The sequence below is a fragment of the Pezoporus flaviventris genome, unplaced genomic scaffold (assembly GCF_033815535.1).
Source record: "Pezoporus flaviventris isolate CSIRO_AGI_PZ_B2104156 unplaced genomic scaffold, CSIRO_AGI_Pfla_v1 ptg000002l, whole genome shotgun sequence".
Taxonomy (NCBI): Eukaryota; Metazoa; Chordata; class Aves; order Psittaciformes; family Psittacidae; genus Pezoporus; species Pezoporus flaviventris.
This window is the reverse complement of record NW_026892550.1, coordinates 60,959,507-60,983,034: the sequence shown is the minus strand read 5'-3', so window position 1 is coordinate 60,983,034 and position 23,528 is coordinate 60,959,507. Positions and strand designations below refer to the sequence as shown.

The 23,528-nt window shown below is 37.8% G+C and overlaps 1 protein-coding gene across 3 annotated transcripts in view; it reads left to right on the top strand.

The window, feature by feature from the left end:
* Nucleotides 1-23,528, top strand: part of ARHGAP10 (Rho GTPase activating protein 10) — a 152,545-nt gene that overhangs the window by 83,100 nt on the left and 45,917 nt on the right. For all 3 annotated transcript variants that reach the window (XM_061441003.1, XM_061440995.1, XM_061440986.1), the window contains 5 exons: nucleotides 3,575-3,649; nucleotides 8,787-8,874; nucleotides 10,226-10,284; nucleotides 12,865-12,970; nucleotides 13,590-13,749. In XM_061441003.1, coding sequence (XP_061296987.1) covers nucleotides 3,575-3,649; nucleotides 8,787-8,874; nucleotides 10,226-10,284; nucleotides 12,865-12,970; nucleotides 13,590-13,749 — 488 coding nt within the window. The remainder of the gene's footprint in view (nucleotides 1-3,574; nucleotides 3,650-8,786; nucleotides 8,875-10,225; nucleotides 10,285-12,864; nucleotides 12,971-13,589; nucleotides 13,750-23,528) is intronic.

Genomic DNA, 23,528 nt, shown 5'->3' with positions numbered 1-23,528 from the left:
AGGAAATTATTTGCTCTGAATGAATAGAAGAATTGAAGGCAGTGTCTTGATTAAGATGCATGTAAGCTTCTGATTCAGCATTGTCTTGTCAGATATTGGCTGTGCTTTACCCGATAAGAAATGCTGAGGCATCAAGATAGGCAGCCTGTCTCTCACATGCTAAACACTGGCTCACATGCATGCTGGCTGCATGCACACCTGTGTTTTGTCTCTTCAGAGAACATTTGGGGATTCTTTAGTTTATTTTATTTTAATTCTTATTCTTTAGTGTTTAATTTATGCAATGGGATAAAAGTTTATAAAAACATCAAAGGGCTGTTTGGTCTGGTAGTAAAGATTGTGCATGTTTTTGTGTGCAAGGAGTTGGTTGTACCTTCTCTGAGGATGTGGTAGGTGTTTGTCTTGATTTTAGAGCTACCAGAGCTGCTAATTTGAGCTGCAGAGAGAGATGGCAGCATTGAGCTGTCTGTCCATTCTGCTCATGAGACAAAAAGATGGTGAGGAGGAAGTAGAAAACCTTTTCACATACCAAAAAAAGTGGCAGTCCCTTGAATTTAGGGTGTCACTTGTACAGCTGTTTCTGTACTACGCACTTCAATTATAAAAAGTTGTATTTGCAGCTGTTCTACTAGTCTGTGTCAGCCCCATGTACAGTGCCAGCCACAAAGTAAACTTCCCTACATACCTTGCTTACAATAGTATAAATTCCTGTTTTATTTACAGTACCTTATTTTTGTAAGCATATTTCACAGATCATGTACCTATGCCAAATTCCAGTATCAGACAGCCAAACATCTTGAGATAATGTAAATCTGAAGGAAATTATGCCATGGGGCTTTACTGCTCAATTTTGCTAATAGTGACTGGTTGAGTCGGCAGACACAGCATCTGAACCCCTCAACGTTTTAATCAGTGGTAAGCTCTTCCCTGCAATGAGTCATCTTGTCAATTGTGTTCTGTAAATGCCGAGCATTATCAGTCTTGGATACGCTAAAGATCTGAAATGTGCAGATTAAAACAGAAATGGTACTGTCTCAAACCAGGTTTGTATATTTTAAACATCATTTAAAGGTACCTTTAAAGGTATAATTTAGAACTGTGTTGAAATATTAATTCCTCTTTGCACTTCTTGATGTCTACTAGCAATTAGCTGTGCTTTTTTCAGGTTGATGAATTTGAAAGTGATCAATTATCTGATAATTGCTATCACAGACTCATGATTATTGCTGGAGGATTGTTTTGGTTTCAATACTGCCATCATTTCAGAGACCTTTGTATATCAGGTCTGTTTTAATATTGAGTAGTAGTTTCTGTGGCTTGCCTTTAATTATTTTTAAGCCCATAAATGTATGTTTGGGGTCAGCACAGTTTGGTTCCCCCTAGTTTTAATGTCAGAAGCAGGGAAAGTTACTAAACAACCTCTGAGATAAGCAAAAGCTGAGCTGTATTTGACTGTGACAGTATTTCTTCAGCTTTTTAGCTTCTTGCATATGATGCAGAAGGCTTCTTCTCTGGTACTAAAAGTAGTAGAGGATATTGTATATAAAAAAAAAAAGTGTGATGCATTTTGGCAGAGCATTTAAAGCTTGGTGTTACTTTTGTACCAGAATTTTCCTGGACATCTCTGAGAAATTGGAAGTAAAAAAATAATTGCTGCTCTCAGGACAGATTCCTGCTTCATCCTTGTTTGGAGTGAATCAAGAACTATGGTGGTGTTTGGGTTTGCTTTATTTTGTAGTGTTGACAGTCTTTAAGTGGTCTATAGCATGCTGTGACACTGTTGTCTGGGGATCATTGGAAAACTTACTTGGTTGGGTTGATAACCTCCAGTTTTGAGAAGAATGGTGTTGTGGCCACATGGCTGCTTTTTTGTGGTTCTTTCTTTTGTGCACAGCTAAACTGCAAACATACTCTAGTATTGTGGGTTTTGATGACCACAGATGAAATAATAGAGATCTGGCTTTTTCTGTTAATTTGAGCAAGCTCTGAACATGGCATCTAGCTTGAGACAGCATCATTACAGTGGTGCCTGCAGCCTGGGGAAGTAAGAGGGCCAGTTTTGCCCAGGTTGAGCAACCAAGAGAATTAAGAGCTGCTGACATAGCCAGTCAGCTTCCCATTGGGACTGAGGATGGAGCAGTGCTAACAGGAAGGAATCTGCAGGTTGTGTGAGGAAGAGAAAGGGATGAAAGAAGAAGGAAAAGATGTAGCTAGGCTTGGCAGTAAGAGGTAGAAAATGCCAAGTTCCCTCCACCGCATTGAGAATTATTGCTGTATATTATGGTTGTGTCTGACAGTAATTCATTAAAAGGCTAATGATTTTTACATACTTCATCTAGTATTTATTTTAGAAGAAACTTTTTCTCATACGACTGGTTTTAATTTTCCTGCTGTGGTTGGAACCGTTTGGTATCATAACTGGGAACTCTCCACAAGTCTTCCTTTGTTGAAGGATATTTTGAATAAGAATACCACATAATCTGTTATTTGAAAAAATTTCCTTGGACTAAAAGCACAGGTATTTTGTGGCATTTCTACTCTTCCAGGCCAATATGAATATAGAGGTAGAGCACTGTGGTGTCTGTAGATGGCTACTTATTTATGTGGCCTCTCAAACGTTTTGTGTTGGCTTCAGGATTGTAATATTTCACCTCCCACTAAATGGGCTCTGAAACAATGCAGCAAAGACAAAGGCATACCTTATTTTGCCCTTTTCCTTGCCTACTCCTTCTCTCCCTCCCATTTTCATTTAATTTATTTTCATAGTTGTGCTTCCCTGGGGATAAAACTGGGTGTGGTAAAGGAAGGCAAAAGCAGTGGAAGTGTGTGTGGGACGAAAGGACACAGGAATGACAGGAAAGTGATCCAGAGTTCACATGAAATTAGAGTAGGGGACTGAAGATATTATGCTGGTTATGGTATCTGTCTTCATCCCAAGCACACTGAAAAGTACTGATTTGAGTAACCTGTAGTGGTGCCTCTGGACATAACTAGTAAGTGGACCACAGTGGGTTGGAATAAGGTCTTGTATCTTAAATGAAAAGCATTTATGAACTTGAAAAAGCATTGATTTTGAGGACTGGGAATAGGCTCAAGTTTTTCTTTATCCAAACTCTTTTTGTCAGCCACATATTTGGAAGAAGGCAAAATTAAGTTTAGTAAAGAAATCTTAATTTAGCAGTTGTTGGTTTAGTTCTTGTGTTATTAGACTATAGATGCTGATGTATCCAAAATATCATTTAAAAAATCTGAAAATCTGTCATTTAAAAAATCTGTTTTCTTTTTTGTTTGTTTATGTGTGTTTGGCTGTTTGTTTGTTTTCTAAGCAATGGTTTGTCCTTGTTTGCTTCTACTCCCAGTTTCTGAAGTGGAATTGAGGTACACAAAACCTTTATCAAAACATAACATGAACTTATCTTAAAAATGCAGAACAAAAGGATTCTTGCAATACTTTATTTATAATGCTGTTCTCACAACTGACTGCCTTTGAGGCATTTGTTGCCAGGGGAAATGCTTTAATGCTAAATTTGGCTGAGGTTGATCTTCTGTCTTCTTTTCTCTTTTTGTGTAATAGGTATAAATGACCAAGGATTGTACAGAGTTGTGGGGGTGAGTTCAAAGGTCCAGAGACTTCTGAGTTTGTTGATGGGTATGCCTCTATTTTACAAATACCATTTTTTTCAATATTTTATGTTGTTTTACTGTCAATACTTAGTTTTAAAAGCATCTGCCTGTACTTGTTGTTTATGTGGGCCAAGTCTAGTTTGCTTTAGTCCATGAAAATAAACTCCGTATCACTGCAAGTTCCCCTGGGTTAGCAAGACCAAGATTAGTTGGTAGGAATAAACGAATGGAACTGCTATGGGACATGTAGGAGCAAACTGTGGGCTTTGTGCAAGGTTGATATAAGTGGGGTTGAAGCAGCCTAAGTTGACAGGTCTGACCAGAAAATCCAAAATACCAAATTCAGGAAAGTTTGATGATTATTGTTTCATTGTTTGAAGTTGCCACCTTTCTTCTCCCTTGTCTAAGACATACAGTTGTATGTGCCCCTATGTGTCTTTAGCTAATCACTGAGCAAAAGAAGACATTTAGTTTAAGCCTGCTGGCAAAAAGCTCTTTGGTTTAAGAGGAGGAATGTGATACATGTATTAATAATAACTATGTGCCAAGGCGGGAGACAGATGGAGAAAGGATTTGTTTTTATAAACTTAGTAGTATAGTTCTTATATGTGGGTAACATCTTAGACTCTCTTATACCTAGTTAGCATTTAGATTTTTTGATTCATAAAATTATTCTCAGAAACTTTTTTCTCCCTTTTCTTTCCGGAAAATTTGATGCATCTTTAGTCCCAGTGACTGTAGTTCTCTTGCCACTCTGCTGTCCCTAGGGGAGGGAGGAAAGGAAAGAAAATAGAAGTATTGGCACCTGGATGAAATCCCTTGTCTGCCTGATATCTCTCACCAAAGTTGTAGCTATGACTGCAAGATGCGCCGTGTTTCCCAATTCCTTGTCCTGAGCACTGACAGAACATGCAGTCAGACAAGACCACTGGGATTAGTTCGTTTTTATAGCTTCCAAACCTGTCACTTGACAGCAAAGGTCTGATTCTCAGGGATTCATTGGTATGCAAAGAAGCTTGTTTGCAGTTTGCACCAGGCTCTTCTCCAGAACCATGCATGCTCCATCTGTGCTGATAACACAGTGTTCTTTGGCACTGCAAACTGGAGGAAGCCAGAAAGTGAATTCATTTCATTACCCCAGACATTATGTGAATGACAAAGCGCTTTTATATTATATGCTGCTGTCAGTTCAGTGCCACCTGTAAAACTTTTTCTTTTCCTTCCTTTATTTTTTCAAACAGGCTGTCTCTTCAGAAATTATAAGACATCAGGCTTGAGGACCTGCATGTCATATCAATCTGTCACAATGACCTTGCTAAATATTAATTTATGATATCTTACTTTAATCAATATTAACAGCACCCTTAAGTTCTCCATTAGTGCTCATAAACCTGCCTATGTCTTTAATTTATTGTAGCAAATGACTTTTTCTGGAAATGCAAGCTGGGATTAATAAAAATGACTGATCTATAACAGATTCTTATGGTTGTTTATCTGTGTTGGAGTTAGCTTCTATAAACAATAACCATCTTTAACTATTGACCATAGGGAAAAATGATGAGTTATCACTCGGAGCGCCTCAATTAAATGCATTTGGTATCATAAGATGTTTTTCAGTTTTGTACTTACTGGCTTAGCTTGGGTGTGCAGGCCTGGCAGGCAAATTTTCCTCATTGCCATTAGTGGTATCCAAATTAAACAGACTCAGGTTGCCAGTGGTTCAGTAGCAGCTGGAAGAGTTTACTGGGGATTCCAGCATCTGCTTTTAGTTATCTTTTTCAAAATTAGAAACATTTTCTGTCGGTCCCAAGGTTCATATATTATTTGAAGTAGGAAGAATACAGTGGTACCAAGATGAGGCAAAATATTGAACAGAAAAAAGTTAGGGTGCAAGCAGGTGCTCTTTTTCTGCTGGTTTGTTGAAAGTGATCCTATCTGTGCTCTTTATCTGTCTGTTCTCAGAGTAGAATAAAGAGGGCTTCTTTTTGAGATACAGAGGTACAGAGAATTTAAAATGACTGATTAATCTTTAATCCTTTGTCTCTGCGTATACTCTTCGATAGCCTTTTATGAAAGATCTTTTCAGAATCATCAAACCCTCATATTAGCTTTCTGTATTTTAAAATGTTTGATAAGATTTCAAAGTATTTAGGCTACCTGTCATTGACCATGAGGTTCACAGTCTGAAAGGCCCAAAGTGCAAAAAAAAATTTTCCAAATGGTAACCAGAGACATAATAGCATCTAGTTTTGTCTCTTCAGAACATTTTCTGTAAAATGTGGGAAAGTACATTGAGAGTCAAGAGTATGAGAAAACCAATATATACTTTTCTAATACTATGAATGCATAGGTTTTCATTTCTAATGCAAAAATGTAGTAAAACTAAGCCTTCTATAAAATGAGACTCAGCAATTAAGTATACAATTCTTTAAAAATAAACCAAAACCAAACCTAACCAAAACACCTTTAGAGACTGTAGTGAAAGGACAAGGGGTAACGGGTTAAAACTTAAACAGGGGAAGTTTAGGTTGGATATAAGGAGGAAATTCTTTCCTGTTAGGGTGGTGAGGCACTGGAATAGGTTGCCCAGGGAAGTTGTGAATGCTCCATCCCTGGCAGTGTTCAAGACCAGGTTGGGCGAGGCCTTGGGTGATATAATTTAGTGTGAGGTGTCCCTGCCCATGGCAGGGGGGTTGGAATTAGATGATCTTAAGGTCCTTTCCAACCCTAACCATTCTATGATTCTATGATTTTGCAATTAACTTATTCCTTGAAGTTACTTGTAACTGCTATTGTGCTATGGTGATCTATTTTACAGCAGTAATCTCATCTAAATTCAAGTAAGGCATTTGAAAAGGAAAATACTCATTACTTTTCAAGGGAAAATGTTACATTAATCTGATATCTCATTGTGAACAGGGATACAGTTAGTACTTTTCATGTTGTGTGTGTCTATTATAAGCAATACAGAATGCATTGTCAGCCATCAGGAGGCTCAGTTCTTAAAATGCATCAGGGAGCAATTCCTGTTTTGTCTGTGATGTACATTATAGATCTGATGTGGCTTATTTCATACAAGCTTTCATAGCTGCCTACGTAAATTTCATACAAACTACTACATAGGTGAGCTTTCATACTGACACTTGATTGTGGTGGAGTGACTGCTAAGGACTTGGAGTTCGAGTTTCATTTCTGATACTGCCTGGCATGAAAAATGCCAGACATAACATTTTGGAGAAGAAAGCTTCCAGGTACTTCTGCCTTTTCAAAATGAGCAGCTTTCAAAACAACTATACTGAATTTTTTATTATTTTATATACAGTAAATGACAGTATGCATACACTCCTACAGTGGGCATATTGCGTGTGAAAGCAGAGTCTACTCCTAACCTAGTTTAGTGAACTGGACTGTTTTTATAAACTCTAGCTCCCTTATTGTCAGAAAGATTTGCATAAAATTTAGAGCTGATCTGTCAAAAGCTGTTCCATAAATGTGCACAGTTATTTTTATATGCTTAAAGTTGCCATTCAGCGCACAGTGGCTGCTATGTGAACAAGTAGCATGAAAACTAGTTGTCATATTTGAAATCCCAGTTGAAGTTCCAGTTCATATAATGGCCTGGGATGTTTGAAGCAGACGGGAAAATGGAGCAGGAACAGTCAGATATAGAGGGTGGTGAGGCACAGAGTAATGTAGGACAACTATAAACCAAAAATGAAAAGCAGGCTATAAGTTTGAATGGTTGCTACAGTCAAACTAGCGATTGTTTGGGGTTGGTGGCAGAACCAAAGTTTTGTTTTGTTTTATTTTCCCCAAGAGACAATGGAATATTTCAGCAATACCTTCTATTTGTTTGTTTTGTTTTGTTTTTTAAGAGATTTGCTTTCTAATTAAGATGCTTCATGTTTTCTTCCTCAAATTCAACAAATTTCACAAAACTGAGTGCATACTTTGACTGTAAAGGAGGTTGATGATTATGAAGCTGTGATTTATTTTTTTTTTTTAATTTTAAACGGATATAACATAGTGGTTTAGTAACCAAATCCTCATAGATTTCACTAATTTCTGATGTGATGGCAGTTTTTTATTTAATTAATTCAGTAGAAAGGTTTTCTTCTCACCAAAAAAAAAAAAACAAAAAGAAGAATTTGAACACCGAAACAACCTACATGCTAAACAGAGGGGAAAAAAATAAACTCTTTCCTGAGACAATCCTGAGTATTTTGCATGGTGGTTGGCTAGGAACAATTTAGAAGAAAATGTTATCTGACTTGTATTTTAAAATGAGATTTAAATAATTGATATAATGAGGGAGAATATTCAGTTACAGAAATAATTGCTTGGCACAGCCTTTAGAACAGAATTATTTGGTCCCAGTAAAAGGACTGCACCTTTAATCAGGGATCCTAATTTGATTTTTTTAATGTGTCTGTCATTTGTCTGACAAGCAAAGTGACAAATGAATTTTGAATTGTATGAACTGGTCAACACGTAATCTGTGTCAGCTACTGCTGTAGTTTACTGTAGTGACTGATGGAAACATGTAGCAGTAATAACAGAAGCTCAGACACTTGAAGTTACCAAATACATTGGGCTAGTTTGGCAGCATGTGATCCTATGTGAACTAGCTATTACCTCCTGTTTTGAGGCCAAAAGTATTTTTTTTTGATTGCAAAACATTCCAGTGTGCTGTGTGGTTTTCTGTATTCTGTCAAAAAATCTTTCACCTGATTCAGACATGTGACTGTTCAGTTTGATCTGTTTTGTTGTAAGACTCTTTCAGCTAACCTGGTAAAGGTCTTTTAATGGGTCTGTTTTCTGAACTGTTTTTGTACGTCCTTCTGTGTTTGTGTGAATCTTTGTTTAATTAAAGGTGTGAAAATGCCAGTTGCTGCAGAGATCTTTTTACATGAAAGTGATTTTTAATTCTTCACTAAAATAAATCAGCAGTAAATATTTTTTCAAACAAAACAGACATAGAATTCATAAGGGTGTTTCAATATTGTCTTCTTATTAACTAACAGTAAGAAGGACGTACTACTTCCGCATTCATGTGAGCAAATACATAATGATCAAATTCACTTTGTTGCTGTTCATGTAGGGCATACTTATTTAGAATTCTGTTTTTTCATGTGTTTCTTCTCATTCTGATTATTTTCTAGATGCAAAAACCTGCAATGAAGTTGACCTGGAAAACTCTGTAGATTGGGAAGTGAAGACAATTACTAGTGCTATGAAGCAATATCTGCGGTAAGCCTGTCCCATTGATATATTTTAGATATGAATAATAATCTAATTCTCCTATAGAGTGTGTTAAGCTACATTACTTACATTTTTTTCCTGTATTTTGGAATAGAGATTTATTTTGAGCAGGTAACATGTTTGTGATTTGTCTTGGAGGAAGCAAAATAATTTGGCAACACTAATACTTGTGTTCTGTGAAACAAGCCCCAAAACATTTTTGTGTTAGATATGTAAGAATTTCACTGATGGTTCAAAAAACTGAATTGTTAGTGAACTTGCTGAGAGTGTTGCTGACAGTGGGCTAAGACAGTTAAAAGTTTTTGCATTTTTGTGCTCTGATGTAGTAGAATGAAAAGGGGAAAGGTAATGATTTTTTTCTCTTCCTTCTAGCTTTTGTTCTGATATTCTAGGTGCAATAGTGATAATATTTGAATGTCAAAAATAAGAATTTTAAATGCGTTCTCTTTTCAAATGGCTTGGCCAATTTCTGATCAAGATATTTTACTAAATTGCGTAAGAACATAGATTGCAGAGCTCCTGTATCTCTTTCATAGTGTTAACACCAATACAGTATTTTTAATCTGCTGGTTTTATTGAATATGGTATTACTGCAACCACTGTTAAAGAATGCCAAAGAACTGTTATCAAAATAGAATGTTTTGGGTTGCAAATGACCTGAGTCTCTCTTATGGAGTCTCTTATATTATGGAATAAATAAAATAAAAAAGTAGGAAAGAAAAAAAAAAGCACATGGTGAAGTATCTCCTGCCTGTAGTATTTCCCAAGTGTTTACTCCAATATTTCAGAGACATCAGTAAAGTCAGTTTAATAAATGGAAGTTTTAACTCTGATGCTTTACCTCTGATTTCCATTATTCAGCATGTATTTCATTGATGACTAAGGTTTTGAGTTTAAATTTTTCCATGTGAAATTGGTTTGTGGATGGCTGCTGTGCAGCAAACTTAACTATTTTAGGACCTTTATTTCTTTCCAGTAAGGCAATGACTTGTGATTCTCTGTATTTAAAAAACACTAAGGAAGAATTAATCACACAGTGTATGTGTACAATCTTCATCTGAGAAACAGTCGCAGTGTTGTAGTTTGGAAAGGTGCCTTATGATAGACTGGAGGCACCACTTCACCTCACAGAAGATGGATGAATGTAGTTAGTCTTGTTTTTCTGGTAATACCAAGTTTTACATTTGCACTGGAAATCACTGCATTCAAAGGCCACTGTAACAATGTTTGCCTCCAGTGTGAGGATTATACTACTGAATGTTAAAAAGGTTTCCTACTTAGGGTAAATACAGATGGAACAGAATACAGCTAAATTTATTATGTCATCCTTGTTTTACAGAAGCCTTCCGGAGCCACTGATGACATACGAGTTGCATGGAGAATTCATTGTTCCTGCCAGTAAATACATTACTGTAGTTACAGAAAGCTTTTCTTACAGTACTGTTGTGGCCTTAGGGGTGCACTGCAAATGCAATTTCAGAAAAATTCTTCAACTCAATAAAAACATAGGAATAAGAAATAATAAATGTTTTAAAAATATGTAGGTATTAACCTAGTTCTGGCATGTATCATATATGACGTATCTATTGACAGACAAGGTTGCGACAGACTTAACATAGTGCAAATTTGACTTTTATGGGAAACTTTTGAATAGACATTGTCAACATTCATTCTTATTTCCTTAATAATGTAATGATAAGCATCTACTTAGATTGCGATATTTTTTTGCTTTCATTTATACAGAATATGAAGCTTAGTGAAGGAAAATACGCTAATTCAGGCTCACTTGGATCCTTAAAGCACAGCTGCCTGACCCTTATTTTCAGTGCCTTGTTAGCTCTGTATCCAGGCTGACTTGAATGTTCCTCATACATTAATAGAAGAAGGCAAGAGCAGGCCAGATTACGCTATGGCAGTTCAAATAGAGACTTGGAGAAGGCACAACAGCATTGTAGTTCAGTTGTATGGTACCTAATGTACATGGAATTTTTTTGAAAGAGGATAGAGGGAAACTGTGCAAGAAAAAGTTTGAAGTATCAAACAGATACTAGGTGATTTTCATTCCAGCCTGTAGCACTTCTGGCAAACTGTGGTAAGCAAAATTAAAATAAACTTTGAGACAATTGCTGTATCTTCTTCAGATTGCTGTTATGGCTTTCCAGGACTGCAGAATGTGTTCACTTGTGTTCTTTAATTCAAAATGAGAATTAGCCCATAAAATTCATTGCCAAAGCACATCTGAAGACCAAGTGCTTAAACAAAATTCAACATACTTACCTAGATAGTGAGTATGCCCGTTTGTATTAGTGTTAAAATAATTTCTTGACCTATGAAGTTTTGCCAGCAGTTTCTCATTTAATTTTTTTCTCTCTTTTACTGTCTCTTTCAATAAAGGAATTTGGTTTAAGTTACACGTTTTAAATAGTACAGAGTTCATAAGCAGTAAACAGTTTTATAGAGGGGTTGATTCCATGTAGTGGGGAGGGAAACTTAATCAACATTGCAGATCTGAGTTACGGTATACTTAAAAATAGGCAGTCAGTGTTGTTTCCTATGGTGGCTATAAAAAAACAACAACACTGGGAATTGTAAGGAATATCCTTTCCTCTGAAACTATTAGGAGGAAAAAAAAAGCCAAAATTAAAAGGTTTTCCTTTCTATTTTCTGGATGTATGTTCCTGTAGATTGAAACTATGTAAGTCTTGACTGTATCTTGTAATTAAGTTGCTTAGCCATTCTTTAATTAGAATTTGTGATTTTGCATGTATGCAAAATAGCCTTCCTTTAAAGAAGGCTTATGTTTTTCTGGCTGTCTGAATTTTGATTAGCTGAATAGAAGCTAAACGTTTTGCATTTTAGTAGCCTATTTTCTTGCAATCTGTGCAGGGGTGTTCACTGCAAAAGAATTAAAAAACAACCCTAAAATCTGTAGCATTATGCAAAGAGGAAAGGAAAAAAAAAAAGAAGAATCAATATGCAGTGAAGAAATATGGCGGTATTTTATATGAAATACATTTAACAATCAGTGTTGCCTTAGAGTAAGATGGGATCTGGTGAGTGGTCCTGGTGTTGAAACTTGCTGCATTCAGAATAGGCTGTAAATTTTTCTCTTTAGGTACCTTGTACTAAGCAGTATTATATACAAGAAAAATATTTCCACTCCTCTCATTGTAACCACTACTGAGATACCATTTTGTGATTTAATACAACTTTGAGAAATAGGAAGAGGGATTATTTTAATGTGTTACAGATGCCTGTTTTCATCTGTGCTAGTGAAACCTGTAGGGGGCAAAGTTCTTCAACACGCAACATACAAAAATAGCTCCTTGGCTTATTTTTACTTTATTTCTGTACTGTGCTAGAGAGGGATGCTGTTGTTACTCAGGGCCTTTTATCATAGTAGTGTCTATCAGTAGGGTTTTTCTGTGATTGTTCCTCTGTGTCTTCAGAGATCATTAGATTTTCCCTTCTGAGCATATGAACTTTCTGCATGCGTTGTCTTACTGCATTTGTGCTACCTTGCATTGGAAATTGTGTATCATTAGCTGTGCAGTACCAACAAAACTGCATTCTAACGATGAGGATAATCAATTAATGATGCTAAAATGTAAAGTAGTACAGTTTCAGCCTGTGGCACCCAGTAACATCACTCCTCATCTTGCATTGTATTTGTAAGCAGATGAGTCCAATGCAGCAAAACAATAACTACAGCTATTTTTAAAAATAGATGAACAAAAGCATTCTTTCGCAGGTGGATTGAAATGAGTTCACAAAATAAGCAAATAAGTTGATAATTCTAGAACAAGATAACTTGTGAAAACAAAACACATATGTTCAGTATTGCTATGTTTGGAGATACATAAATGGTGAAGCAAGGTGTGCGCAGTATGTTTCCATGCAGGGGTGGAAGAAGCTTTGTGTTTCTGTGCATTTTATTGCATTTCTGTTGTTTGAGTTATTTGTTTCTATGTCCCATAGAAAGTGGGAGTCCAGAATCTCGAGTTAATGCTGTTCACTTCTTGGTCCATAAACTCCCAGAAAAGAACAAAGAAATGCTGGAAATTTTGGTGAAACATTTAGCAAAGTAAGTGTTATGAACCACTATCCTACCTTGTCAGAATTCTTGTCCTTACCTTTGTTTAACTACAAAGGGCCTTATTTGAGTGTGGCTGGAGCTGGAGCCCGTCTCAGTGCTGTCATACACAATACCAAGAGCTAAACGTGCAAAAGCAGACAAGACGTTTGACTCATGCTGTGTATGTTTTGGCGAGAAAGGCAGAAATTTAATCCATTAATGAAGCCATATAAGTATTTACTTTAGCAGTCCTGCCAGCAGTTGAGGGTTTGATTGAAGTGAGAAAGGGAACATTATACTTTCCTTTTGCAAATTCTGGCAAAGTGAATAGTGGAGATCTGTTAGCAAATTTAAGTTGGTTTCACACTTGCCCTGGTCCAAGGCTAAGTGCATTTTATATGTTTAAGTTCAGCAAGAGACTGCTTTTGTTTTTAAATTGTCAGTGGAAGAATGGCTTTTCTGTTTTCCAGTATTTAGTAAACTTTATTTGAAGAAACTTTGCTGAAAACAAACTTCTAAAACATAGATTAAGGAAACGTAATGTTTTCATTTGTAGACTAGTTTCCAACAGTAATGGAAATTTTTCATAATCTATTTCCTGTTTTTTCCTTCAATTCTTTTCAAAAAGTGTTTCAAAGCATGCCAAGAGAAATCTAATGACAGTGGCAAATCTAGGAGTAGTATTTGGACCAACCTTAATGAGGCCACAGGAAGAAACTGTAGCAGCCATCATGGACCTGAAGTTTCAGAATATCGTTGTTGAAATCCTGATAGAAAATCATGAGAAGGTAAGCTTTGATAAATTTGTGTTTCTGAGCATTGTCCAAAATGATCTGCTAGGCTTAATTGGTAATGTGGAGTTAAGTATGAAGTTACCAATACAGTAATTCTAAAGAATACCCTTTATACATTCTGTGCTTTTGTTATTTATACTCTAAGCATCCATGTACATGGGTAAACTGACATTTCAGAATGCTTATTTCTTGGCAGTAGTGGTGCTTCTGTGTGTATAGCATGCAAACAGATTTTTGTTAGATATTTGCATATGTTTTTTTCTGAGCAAAAGTGATACAAGACTGGCAAAGAGAAAGCCCAGGCTCAGGTTTTAGGTCTTCTGTTGAGTACTTTAACTGGGGGTAGAATTAATTGTTTTATGTCTTTATTTTTCTCCAAGTTGACAGACTAAAAAGAAGTATTTACTCTGAATTTTGTGGGTAAAAAGCAGTATGAGAGAGCCAGGTATTAATATTTCCTTTGTTTTCAGCTGAATGTGAGTTATTTTAGGGCTTTGCAATTTGGGTAATACTGAAAATAGAAGTTGCTGTTGTGCCAGCTGCCAGTTGCTAAGGTGCCTTACACATACAAGGTACTGTCCAGAATGTCACTGCATGTAATCTGGGATTAAATAAAAAATAGTAATAACAATAAAGAAGTCCTTTACTGGTCTCTTTGTTTAGGTACTCCTTTGGGAGTCCCTTGCATCTAAACTGACTTCTGGAACTGGATGTTTGAGGTACCTTGCTCGTACTGGGAGGATGGGCAGCATCTTCCTCACTCTTACTGTCAAAAAAAGCATGTTGGTAAAATTCCAGGATGTGCTTTTTCCTGTCTTCTTTCTTAAGCAGTCTGAGCATTGAAATAGTTATTTCTTTTAAAGGTTAGCAATTTTGAAATTGGCAATCTAAATCAAGCCTTATCTACTCTAAATAATATCTGTCTCAAGTTTTTCTGACAATGTAATTACCTCCCTGAATGATACAGTCTGGGTAAAGCTTCTGTTGGCATAGCTGTATCCACATGGTGGGGTTTGATGGCTTAGTTGACTTAAGATGTAATGCTGCCCTAGCACACACATTGGGTGGATAGGGTATTGCTCTGTTGGAAAAACACTTTGCTGCAGATGTGGATCAAGTTCCAAGCAATAAGTATTCCAAGAGCTGTAAGCCATGCTATTCACTTTGGACCTTATAAATGAAGGTAAATCTTGCACTAAGCTCATGATTTTGAAGCTATTGCGGGACCACACAAATATAAGAAAGTGATAGGAGAGAGTGAGAGAGATAGCAGAGCTGGGGCGTTTTAATAACATGTTGAGGTTGAGTTATGCTTACTCAAATCACTACATCACCACAGATTACCATCATTTTTCTTATGCCAGCTCAGTCACATGACTTTAAAAACTGGACATCAGTTTCACGTTTGAAATATTAATTATGGTGGCCTTTCTTGCTCCTCTGAAAATGTAGAGAAGCAGGAAGTGAAAAGTGCATCAAAGTCATACTTCATTATTTTCCATAATTCCTTGGTTTTATGCCTTCTTTAGAACTAGAAAGCTATAATTTTTTTTAAGGGATTTGTGTCATTTCATTGTCATTTTTAACAGTGAACTTGCCATCAGTGGTCTTCTTGTACCAACCTCTCCCATGCTAGAGCTGCTTCCAAGATGCACAGAGGCCCCAAGTGTGACCTCTGTGTATTTATAGCAAGGGCAATGGAGAGGTATGTGTTAAGGCATTACAGAATCTTGTCATTGACTTATGTTGCTTTTACAAGTGATCCTTCTTCATTTAGGGTAGACCAAGGACCTACTTAAATGGCAAGTGGGCTTATTGTCAGTATAATGTTCCATTTTATATTATTTTGAATTTCTGTGCATTTTGGACTTACTAATAGTCTTGCGTTAGGTATTTTTATGGAGAGCCTTGTTAAAGTTCTAGGAGAGGTCACCAGCTGCGGCTTGAAATACTTTCAAATATTTCATTTAGCCACTGCTCTGCCAGTGCTAATTTTTAGCAGCTTCTGGTAATAGAGGCAAAGTTTGGAACTGTGGAAGAATGATGTAATCAAGATGGAGGTACACCGACACAAACTTGAAGCAAAACTTCACACTTCATGCATATGTGATTTATGGCTCTGGCAGACTGCAGAAAGGCACTTCTTTTCCCCTCTAGCAAATGAAATGACTGACAAACGTCCAAACTGTAGAAGCAATAGCCATCAATGTTTCTAGTTTAAATACAGTAACTAGCATTGCAAAATGGTAAAAAAATTGTTATGAATCCTCAAATAGTTTTAAACTGCATCAACATTTGTTATGTATTATGTGGATAGCATTACTGAAGGAGATCCACAATTCATTTTTGGGAGGAAATGTAATTAACTGGGTTACTAGCTTTGAAATCCTGGTGCAGTTAATTCCACTGTCACTATTCTGCTGAGTCCTAATTAGAGAATGTCTATAAAATATGTATGTGGAAACCCGGATATGGGGACTTGTCCTGAGATAAGAATATCATACTTAGTGCATAAGCTGTTTGTTTTGGGCTTTTATTTTTTAAGCTTTGCTGATATATACATTTACTTCCTGCTAGCTAGAAACCAGTCAGTACCACTTTCAACTTGTTCACAGGCTATATACTTACTCCCAAAGCATGAACCAAGCTGAGGAAGGCATGCTTTGCAAAATGAGAGCAATGCTGAGACTTGAATGCTGGAACTAGACTGTGTAGCTTGATGTGTTGCTAAGAATCGCATTAGAATTGGCAATGATTAAGACTAGAAGGGGGATAGAAGAGCATTAGGGAAATAATTGTTTAGCTTTTGGTTTTGTCAGTTACAGATAAGTTTCTTCCAGGCAGTGTATTTCTGTGTGCAGTAAGAAGATGAGCTGTAGAAGCAGATCTCTACTTTGAAAGAGAAAACCAAAAGCTAGGCCAAAGCTGAGACAATATTTTACCCAGGACGCTCAGAAATACAGGCTGTGGAAGGGAGGCCAGTCCAGAGGAAAATGAGACCTGTGAATTGTCTTGCTTGCTTCTGTCGTATGGCTGTAGAGAAAGGCCAGCCAGATATGCTGAGCAAAATAGGAGCGTGTTGAGGTTTGATGTTAAATGGACTCTCTAGTTTTGCCTGGAATTGCCATGTTTTGTGCTGACTGGGCTGCGTGCAGCGTCACTCTTGTTTCCCTTTGCTTTGCAGGCCTTTAAGGTCTTGGCTGTCTTGTCCCCTTCTCCCTTGCCATATCTGTCTTTTCTCCCTTGATTTTAGTGTCTTATATTCTTCCCCAAAAAAGCATCAAGATACTCATACCTATGTCTCCTCATTGTTTTAATTTTGCTTTGAAACTACATCTTTCTTTGGTGGTCCTTTCTTTGAGGCAACGAACTCAGAGGCTGACTATAGCTGTGCTTGTACAATGCCTGGAACAATATTTACGTGACCATTAGGTAATCCTCTGATGAAAAGTGGTAGTCAACTTGCACCCAAAAATAAAAAAGTTTTGATTTCTCTTATCCTCCTCCCCCAAATTAGTTTCAAGGATATAAATGAATTTTTCATCCCAAGAGTTTCACAAACTGGATATCTTGGGCATCTCATCTTTTCTGGTTTTTCTTTCTGGCTTGTGGTGTGGAAGAAGGGCAGTCTACAGCAGCATGAAAAGCATGCACTTGTTCATCTTGCTATTTGTTAGAATGTTTTGACATCTCATTGGAATGAATGTCACTATTCAAAGGGCTTATTTATTTGCCATTTAGAGATGCCTCAGTGGTAATGTGAGCCATTTTGGTTTCTCAATTCCCTGAACATTATTTTAAGAGGGGGAAAAAAAAAATCACCAGGATGAAAAAAGAAGTCTAAAAAATGAAAGAAGATGAGGGAGGAGGTTGGAATAAAAATCTCAGTGGGACTGGAATATTTAAACCAGCATATGGGGGAGGAAAGACTAGGGAGTACAAATAGCAAGATTGCAAAAACAGAAAGGAGATTAAAATTACAGTGAAAGAAAACTAGATGAAAAAAGAAGGGCTAGACATAAGTCCCTTATGGAGACTGGGAAGCCAGAGAGTCTGCTGAAAGGGACAGGCATGGTAAAAGAAACCTTTCTAGAATTCAGACATCCAATGGGAAAATTATCTCAAAGACGTTAATTCTGAAAACCTCAGTAGTTCCTATATATGGCAGATACTGTTTTCATTTATTTTCAGTATTAACCTTTTTAAAAAGGGCAGCAATTTTGCATACTTTAGGCAAAATATGTCTTTGTTTTAGGTTTGTTTTGTGCAAAACAGTTTTATGGAGGAAAGTTTTTTTTATCAAATATGTTTTAATTTTTCTTACTTTAGGTACATATGATTTTTTTTTTAACGTAACTAAAAGCAAGAGAAAAATTTAATGCTACTGCAGTCTTAGGCCAACATCATGTAGTAATACATGGAAAATCTTTATTCTTAAAACGTACCGCATAGTACACGCGGTATTTGTGAGACAGAAGAAATGGAATCAGGTGAAAACAGTTGTTTGTCAAAATAGGAAGTAGCATGACCAGGTGTGGTACATGTCTCCACTTAGAAATCACTGCATGTTTAAATCGGTTCTGTTGCAGGTAAATGCTTTAGGGTACAGTGGCACTGCCATCATCTATATTAAGTCTGTTTTTGATAACACAGCAGATCTACTTGGTAACTCTTGGTAAAGGGACATATCAAAAATACTAAAGAGGGCTTGTTTCAGCTTTTGTGTTGCTTTGCCTTTGGCTGCAGCAGAGGACCAAGAAACAATGCATTGTAATTGTGATGGATTGCTGTGGTGTAGCAATTTAAAACCTCTCCAAGCTGAATGTTTCTCAAGTTAACAAGTGTTTGACTTGGAGGGGGAAAAAAATTGCATTAAGGTATCTCCGTTAGGGCAGAGTTCGTGAAGAAACACATAGGCTTCAGTTCAGGAAGGTATTCAGCATGTGCTTAACTTCAAGCATGTAACTAATTAGTAGTGTCATTGAAACTATTCCTGATCTTAATTCAAATTACATGCCTTAATGACTGGCTGAGTCTAACACAGAAAGGGCAGCAGGCGCAGCAAAGACATTCATCATGGTTTTGGTAGAAGTCGTAGCAATTCTTGCATTTCACTGTAGTGTGTGCAAACTGTTTAAACCATTTCTCTGCCCTGTGGATAACAGAAAGCCTGTCCATGTGAGACGCACACACACAGTGCAGTAAATTGACTGCAAATATTTTGTTTGTTTGTTTAAAAGACTACAGTTTTTGAAATCTTAATGTAGTTTGTGCATAGTAAGAAGCCTGTATATCAAATCTCCAGTCACGTTTGTGACTGCAGTTGGTGGCATTAAAAGGAACTGAGTCTGGATCAATACCTGGATTGGTATGCTGTGAGACTGCTCCAAAAGAAACAAAATATGTACTGTGAGTAACCATATTAGATTAAAAAAAGAAAATCAAAAGTCATGTTCTTGGGGATAGAAGCAGTCAACTGAGACGCTGTGATTACAATTACATGGCACGTACAAATGAGACAGCCTTCTGCCTTCTTGACTTGCCTACATTACTTTCAGTTAATTTTGGGCAACTTCCCACAACTTTATATGAAATTTCCAAGTGATAGATATCTCATCTTCCACTGGCTGTAGGCAGTGTTCCTAAGTAAGTAAACAGAAATGTTCATAAGGGAGCAGAATTCACTTGACTAATATTTGCTTCAGTCTCGATGGTCAGGGTGCTGTGCTTGCAGGTGTGGAGGAGGTGGCAAGGGAGAAGTGCTTATGGAGAGTGCTAAAATGGACATTCTTAAATAAAATTTTGTTAGTCATAGAAAATAGTCTGTGAAATGCTGCAGGGCGCATGGAGAAGAGAAAGGTTGGTGCACCACTGAAGAGTTTAAAAAGTAAATTCTTATGCAGAAGCGATATGACAAAAGAATTATGTTTTATTGCAGCTTTCAATGGTAAGTGAAGTATTGAATTTACAAAGTTTTCTTTATATTGGCCAAATTGACGTGAATGACATCCTAACTGATCATTGCTAATGCATGATAGTGCAATATATGCTTCTGTTTTAGTACATACTCTTCAGAATTCTAGTCAGCTTTGCCTCACCAGGAGGGTTGGCGTATTTAAAACTATTTAACAGATTTTTGAATAAACAATGTGTCGGTCAGCTGATAATACTTTATTTCCAAATTTTTTGTGTGCATGCCATTTGCACTTCATTGCAGAGAGTGCCTCTAAAGATCCTGCAGTCATAATGGAAGATAAAAAATGTATTTTAACAAAGAGCAAAAATATTATGCAAAGCAATAATGATATAAATCCTTGTAATGGCAACAGGGAAATCTGTGGAGAAGAAAACACTGATGAGGCTTTGTGGATGTCTACAGCTGTAACAGTGCCATTTGGAAAGATCTTAACATTTCATTCTGATGCTTTGTACAATGACAGTGTGATAGGGGGTCAAATGTAGGGGTGTATTCTCAATAGAATCATAGAATAGTTAGGGTTGGAAAGGACCTTAAGATCATCAAGTTCCAACCCCCCTGCCATGGACAGGGACATCTCACATTAAACCATGTCACCCAAGGCTCTGTCCAACCTGGCCTTGAACACCACCAGGGATGAAGCATTCGAAAACCTCCCTGGGCAACCCATTCCAGTGCCTCACCACCCTTACAGTAAAGAACTTCCTCCTTATATTCAATCTAAACTTCTCCTGCTTAAGTTTTAACCCATTACTTCTTGTCCTATCACTACAGTCCATAATGAAGAGTCCCTCCCCAGCATCCTTATAACTCTCCTTCAGATACTGGAAGGCTGCTATGAGGTCTCCATGCAGCCTTCTCTTCTCCAGGCTGAACAGCCTCAACTTTCTCAGCCTATCTTCATACGGGAGGTGCTCCAGTGCCCTGATCATCCTCGTGGCCCTCCTCTGGACATCTTCCAACAGTTCTATGTCCCTTTGATGTTGAGGACATCAGAACTGTACACAATACTCCAGGTGAGGTCTCACAAGAGCAGAGTAGAGGGGCAGGATCACCTCCTTCAACCTGCTGGTCACGCTCCTTTTGATGCAGCCCAGGATACGGTTGGCTTTCTGGGCTGCAAGTGCACACTGAAGCCGGCTCATGTTCATTTTCTCATCAACCAACACGCGCAAGTCCTTCTCTGCAGGGCTGCTCTAAATCTCTTCTCTGCCCAACCTGTAGCTGTGCCTGGGATTGCTCCGACCCAGGTGTAGGACCTTGCACTTGGCATGGTTAAACTTCATGAGGTTGGCATCAGCCCACCTCACAAGCTTGTCAGGGTCCCTCTGGATGGCATTCCTTCCCTCCAGCGTATCAACAGAACCACACAGCTTGGTGTCATTGACAAACTTGCTGAGGGAGCACTCAATCCCACTGTCCATGTCAGCGACAAAGATGTTAAACAAGACTGGTCCCAACACTGATCCCTGAGGGACACCACTCATTACTGGTCTCCAGGTGAACACTGAGCCATTAACCACAACTCTTTGCGTGCAACCATCCAGCCAGTTCTTTATCCACCGAGTGGTCCACCTATCAAATCGATGTCTCTCCAATTTAGAGACAAGGATGTCATATGGGACAGTGTCACACACTTTGCACAAGTCCAGGTAGATGACATCAACTGCTCTACCCCTGCCCATCAGTTCTGTAGCCCCATCACAGAAGGCCACCAAATTGGTCAGGCAGGATTTCCCCTTAGTGAAGCCGCGCTGGCTGTCACCAAGCACCTTGTTGTTTTTCATGTGCCTTAGCATGCCTTCCAGGAGAATCTGCTCCAAGATTTTGCCAGGCACAGAGGTGAGACTGACTGGTCTGTAATTCCCTGAGTCATCCATTTTCCCCTTCTTGAAAATGGGGGTTATATTTCCCTTTTTCCAGTCATCGGGAACTTCACCTGACTGCCATGATTTTTCAAATATGATGGCCAGTGGCTTAGCAACTTCATTTGCAGATTGATTTCGTCAGGTCCCCAAAAAAATATCGCCACATCTAGGCAGGATTCTGATTTAGAGGCATTCAGTCATAAGCCTGCAGATGGTAGCCTTGTTCCAGTGGCTCCTCAGCCAAGCGCACGCACCAGGGGTCTGAATCTTCAGTTCCTCTCATACTGAGCAGTATTACTACTGCAACAACACATCAGTAGGGTAAAACTAACCTGTCTCATGATGGTCTAATACATAACTGTATTTCTGTTAATAATTTTTGTTGAAAACTAGGTGTAATATATATATTTATTTGTATTTGTGTGTGTGTATAAATGTTTATGTATATGTCTAGTTATTGAAAATGAAGGGTAGATCATGCTTACCTGTAGTGTGTTTGGCCATGGTTGTTGCTTTTGCTGGCTCCGAACTTAGGTTTGTAAGTGCCACCTTTTATCTTCTCAGGACTTCTCATGCTCTTTTCAAGAAAAAAGTACATGCAAACATTCTCCTGCATTATTTTACATTTAGTAACTAGGAGTATGTTGTGTTTTAGATAGCTAGGTAATTAGATAGAGTATTTATCTTAACTTGAAGGCTTTTTTATTTATTTATTTATTTATTTAAAGTTTTTCCAGTAACTAAACAAGATACACAAAGCTATTATATGTAGCTGTAACTGGGAAGGACAACCTTTTTAAAATACTGTCCTTAGTGTGAGTTACAGTAGGTGAGCACGGAAGAGAAGGTGAATCTGCTGTTTCTGCTGGTGCAGTAGACAGATGTGTAGGCATTGCAAGCCTTGGTATATGGTTAACTCTCTCGTTTCCTTCAATGAATAGAATGGATTCATTGATAGCAGTGAATGGGCTGCTATCAGGAGTGTTCTTCTCATGAATTGTTAAAAGGTGGGGCGATATGTGATCCAGTAGGAGCTGCAGTCTTTGTATCAGAAGTGCTACTTTTAGAAAGGCTGAGTCAACAAACTCATAATTCACAAGCGATCAAAAGACACACGGTTTTGACCTTGGTATGATTTCTTTTCTTTCATCCTTTCACAGCTGTCCTCCAGACTGTAGTGTCATGTTTTACAGACTATGTTTAGTTTCTTCATTAAAGCTCAAACATGAACTACATGGTTTGAGGTAGTGAGGACAAACGAGTGGCTTTTAGGGTCTACAGATACATCAGGTTTGTCTGAAAATTCCCTTGGTTCTTTTTGTCACTTTTAGTAATTTGCAGTTTGTCCAGAGCTCTAGTTCCTTTTGTGTTAAGAAGAGCAAGTAGCAGATATTCCAGTTTGAGGTTGAGATCCACAGTATCAACAAATCCCTGAGAGCAGTGTTTCATTTGGCTATGGGTAGTCAGGCTGCTAGGCAGATGGTCTCAGCAAATGGTATCTTTGCAATGAAAAAAAGGCTGCCTTGGATGGATGGATTGGTTTACTTATTTAATTTTTTGTTTGTTTATAGAGCTTTGTGGTTTGGCTCACAGCCAAGGATGTTTCCTGTTTCTGGTTTTGACTTATACCCGTTTACTTTTCAGGCTGCATCCTCTGTTGCATTCTAACTAAATAGTGTGTGCCCGGCACCATCAAGAGCATTACTGATGCTGTCTGGTTGGTGGCCCTCTAGAGACTTAGCTTCAGGTGTCTTTCAGCTCTTGATCTTATCCCCTCTACCACCAGTATAATGACTGGGAATATAGTATAAAAGTGTTTTGTGGTTTGTAGTGGAATTCAAGCCTCAAAATCCAAAGCCTCAGAAAATCTGCATCCTGTGCAATCTCATGGAAGCCAGTGCACAGAAAATCAGATTTTACAGTGTATA